At 58.0% G+C, this 4,325-nt stretch overlaps 1 protein-coding gene across 2 annotated transcripts; it reads left to right on the top strand.

Annotated features, from left to right (window-relative positions):
* The first annotated feature begins 73 nt into the window (after nucleotides 1-73).
* USB1 (U6 snRNA biogenesis phosphodiesterase 1) lies at nucleotides 74-3,800 on the top strand. 2 transcript variants are annotated; one of them, XM_042835782.1, is made up of 8 exons: nucleotides 74-155; nucleotides 229-377; nucleotides 619-802; nucleotides 1,439-1,492; nucleotides 2,451-2,556; nucleotides 3,030-3,113; nucleotides 3,370-3,383; nucleotides 3,475-3,800. In XM_042835782.1, the coding sequence occupies exons 1-8, from the start codon at nucleotides 85-87 to the stop codon at nucleotides 3,479-3,481; spliced, it is 669 nt and encodes a 222-aa protein (XP_042691716.1). In that variant the 5' UTR covers nucleotides 74-84; the 3' UTR covers nucleotides 3,482-3,800. The 2 variants fall into 2 exon arrangements, with proteins under 2 accessions (XP_042691716.1, XP_042691714.1); XM_042835780.1 differs by having other exon boundaries at nucleotides 3,370-3,800.
* The last annotated feature ends 525 nt before the right edge of the window (nucleotides 3,801-4,325 follow it).

The following is a 4,325-nucleotide window of genomic DNA, read 5'->3' as shown; positions in this document are numbered from 1 at the left end:
GCGGAGCGGAGCGGAGCGCAGGAGGCGGAGCGCAGGAGGCGCACGGCGCCCCCTGTCGGGCGGAGCGCGCAGCGCAGCGCCGCCATGAGCGCGACGCTCGTGGGGTACAGCAGCTCCGAGGATGAGGAGGAAGGAGGGGGGGGAACGCGGGGCAGGTGGGTGCCGTGCTGCCGTGCGGCGCCGAGCCCGGCGCGGGGGGAAACCGACGCGCTTCTTTCTGTCTTGCAGCCGCCGCCTGCCCGTCCCCGAGTGCGTGCTGGCCATGTTCAGCGAGGAGGAGCGGGAGGAGAAGCGGGACGACAGCTCTCGGCACGGCGGCCGCGTGCGGTGCTTCCCACACGAGCGGGGCAGCTGGGCCACGCACGTGTACCTGCCCTGTGCGTGAGCCGGGGCGCGGGGCCGGGCCTGGGGCTGCGGGGCGGCGTGCGGGCATCTCTGACGCCTCGCCGTGGGAGGGCGGTGCTGCCATGCACCGCTGCCCGGAGCTGTGGGTGCCCCGGCGCTGGAGGTGCCCCAGGACGCGGGCGGGCTCTGGGGGGCCGGCTGCCTACGGCAGGGCTTGGAGCTCAACAGGCTGTACGGTCCCCTGCAACCTCTGCCGTTCTTTGTGCCACACAGACCAGGCCCAGGAGGAGTTCCTGGAGCTGCTGGAGCTGCTGGCGTCCCACGCTCGCACCTACGTCCCGTCCCTCACTGCCATGGAGGAGTTCCACATCAGCCTGTCGCAGAGCGTGGTGCTGCGCTACCACTGGATCAACCCCTTCATGCAGAGCCTCAAGGAGCGCCTGGCCTCCTTCCACAGGTGGGGACAGCTGAGCCCCTGGGCAGCTGCTGTGGGCTTCTCATCCCACTCTTTAACAGGGCCTGTTGTGATAGAATCATAGAACCATAGAATGGCCTGGGTTGAAAAAGACCACAGTGCTCATCCAGTTCCAACCCCCTGCTGTGTGCAGGTCACCAACCCGCAGCCCAGGCTGCCCAGAGCCACATCCAGCCTGGCCTCGAATGCCTGCAGGGATGGGGCACCCACAGCCTCCTTGGGCAACGTGGTCCAGTGCCTCACCACCCTCTGGGTGAAAAACTTCCTCCTAATATCCAACCTAAACCTCCCCTGTCTCAGTTTAGGACGAGAGGAAAGGGTTTCAAACTAAAACAAGGGAGATGTAGACTGGATATAAGAAAGAAGTTCTTTACACTAAGATTGGTGAGGCAGTGGCACAGTGGTGCCCCATCCCAAGGTCAGGCTGGAGGGGCTTTGAGCACTGATGGAGCTGTGGGTTGTCCCTGCTCATTGCAGGAAGTGGGACCAGATGGCCTTTAGGTGTCCCTTCAACTCAAACAATTCTATGATTCTATGAAATTCCATCCCTTCTCCGTCTTCTGTTTGTGTTTGTTTTTTTTTTTTTCCCTGGCTGAAACAGTTTCTATCTCACTTCAGGTTCTTCTGTGTGGCTGACCGAGTGAAGGTGTACACCAACCAGAACAAAACCAGGTGAGCGAGCAAAGGGGAACAGTGCCAGGCAGGTGAGAGCGGAGAGCTGCCCGTGCCATCCCACACCATGGCAGGGAAGTCCACGGAGGGGCAGACCCTGAAGTTTCAGATCTTTGTCCAGCCCCTTCCAGCAGCGCCCTGGGGTGGGTGTGTTTTTAGTTTCTCCATCAGTTCTCTGCAAGCTGTTATTGTCTTGTGGGGACTGAACCTCGGGCTGCAGAATTTCAGCCTTCTGAAGTTAGGAGGAGGGATGTGTTCCCAACGTGGCCTGAGGCAGCCTTTCTGCTGGGGTTGGGTGATGCTGCAGCTTCACATCCGCTCTGCCAGAGAGACAGCCCTGCACATTGCTGTGCTGATCTCGTTGGCTCTGTGGTTGCACAGATCCCCGTGCCAGCTGGGAGAGTGGGTGAGGGAATGAGCAGCCTGGGGCCAGCGGAGTGGAGGCCACCTCCTTTGGCAGCACTGCCAGCTTATGCTGATGGTGAAATTGCATTGTGAGTCTTCAAAGGGCTGGAGACAAACAGCTCTGGCAGCGCTAACTCACCTGGGCGCCAGCTCAGAAGCCTGATGGTGCTGCTTCCAGTTTAACAAAATGAAGCAATTTAAATGCCAAAGCACATTAAAGAGAAAGGTGATTAAAATTATGAAAAGCTGCTGAATCTAATGGGAATGGAAAACCACATCAGCCATGGGCAGGAGGAAGCAGGTCTTTGAGGAAGACTTGTCCACCCTCCGTCGTGCGGTCAGACGCAGGCGTATGAGAAGTGTCACCACGACGGTCCTCATGAGGAACCTCTTTGTCACAGCACTTCCCCATCCACACTGTTCTCAGCTGGTGCTTTGCAGCCACTTCCTCTCCATTGTACAACTCCTGTAGCAACCTCCATCCTCTCAAAGCCGTACAGCTCTTGCACAGGGCTCCGCTGAGTTACTCACGTGTGTTCTGGTCTTTGTTTAGGACCTTTGTAGGTTTGGAAGTCTCTACTGGACATTTCCAGCTGCTGGAATTGGTCTCAGAGGTGGACAGGGTTATGGAGGAATATGACCTCCCCGTATTTTACAAGGTGAGGCCTTTCCCTGCCGGTCTGGAGGTGCTGTCTGATTCCCTGTGACGGGTTGGGACCTGACTGGTCTGTGCTGTGTTCAACGTTAAATAAACAGGAGTGGAGAAATTGGGCTCTGAAATGGTTTTCCACGGGCCAATCAGTGGCATTCACAGCTAACACCCTGAACAGGATCTTGCTGATAGTGGGACTTGCACAAATATGACTTCTGTTTTGTGTCCTGGATGAGAGAGTAAGGATGTTAACTAACTGGTGCACTCTGGGAGTGGGGCAGAGTCGGGGAGGACCCTCATTTGCAGCGCTGTCACATTTCAGCTCTGCAACCATGGATCTGGCTTTGGGGGCTCCCTGCTTTGCAGTCCTCCTGCCCATGAATGCAGAGCACTCCACAGGGCAGCACCGCACCGAATCTCCCACTGCAGTGAGCAGAGCCTCCTTTCATCCTTGTGATCCAATCCCTGCTTTATCTTCAGGACCCATCGTTCCACATCAGCATGGCCTGGTGCGTCGGGGACCTGAGTGGCAGCCTGGAGGGGCAGTGTCTGCAGGAGCTCCAGGTGTGTCCCCACATGGGCACGGGGGAGGGCCAAGCAGAGGGAGTTTGCTTCTGTGAGGCAAACTCAGCTTGGCTGAAAGAATGGAGGCTTTGGGCGGGGGGACAGAGGGAGGTCAGCGAGTTGAGTCACCTTGCCAAAGAACAGCCACAAACCAGTCTCTGACTCGGTTCTGGGATGGAGCAGCCGACTTCCCCCTCCAGCAGCCGGCCCACCCAGCCTCCTTGTGCTCACTCCTGCCCCTGCTTGTGTTTTTCAGGACATTGTGGACAGGTTTGAGGACTCGGCGCGCATTCTGCGTGTCCAATGGGAGCAAATCCGCTGCAAGTCAGGCAACAAGTTCTTCTCCTTCCCCTTGAGGTAGGACCTGATGGGGCTGTGCGTCTCAGAGCCCAAAGAAAGACCTGCTGTTCAACAAAGAGCCGTTCTCCAGCACAGCTCCAAACACTGGGGGCTGCCACACGCCTCCCACGCTCTTCTTGTCTGCTCAGCAGCTCTGGGAAGTTTGTGGTCTCAAGCCACGCAACTTCCAAGTCTGAGTTGCTGGCTAAAGAAATGTGTGTTTGCAGATTTCTTACAGCGGCGTGCTGTCAGCAGCCAGGATGTGCTGCCGTCAGCATTGGTGGCTCCAGTCAGAGCTGCTAATTTTGCTGATTTTAAAAAAGAAAAAAAAGCCAATCCTCTCTAAAAGCCGTGGATGCCTTATGTTTAGGAGAAGGGAGGTCGCGTGGGAAGCGGTTGCTGAAGGCAGCTTGTCTCGCGCAGTTGGAAGTGGCACTGTCATTGTCTGGGAGGCTCAGGGCTGACTGCTGAGCTCAGTTGTAGCTCTGAAAAACAAGAAGGCAGGGATGCAGCAGGGCATCTCCCTACCGTAACGCAGCCCACAGAAACTCCTGGGTCACATCTGCGGCCCTCTCACGCTGCTGCTGCTGCCTCTGCAAATTGCAGTATGAGATCTCGTCGCCAAGACTGAATCGTGGCGATTGCATCTTGACGGAGAGGCTTTACAACGACGACTTTGAGGTTATTTGAGTCAGAAGGCCGTGTTCGCAGGGCGGTCCCTGCCGTCGCGTTACGGCGAGCCCAAGAGAGGGCACTGTCGGCTCTCGCACCGCGGCCCGGTGGGCGTTCTCGCTCGGTCGGGGGGTGGCACGGGGGCTTCTCCATAAAGCGGCACCCACCGCGCTGGGCTGTCCCTGCGCTGCCCGTGGGCGG

Source organism: Centrocercus urophasianus, unplaced genomic scaffold (assembly GCF_019232065.1).
Source record: "Centrocercus urophasianus isolate 14NV4802_14NV808 unplaced genomic scaffold, USGS_Curo_1.0 seq_546, whole genome shotgun sequence".
NCBI lineage: Eukaryota > Metazoa > Chordata > Aves > Galliformes > Phasianidae > Centrocercus > Centrocercus urophasianus.
The sequence above is the reverse complement of the archived record's forward strand: the minus strand, read 5'-3'. Positions and strand labels throughout refer to the sequence as shown.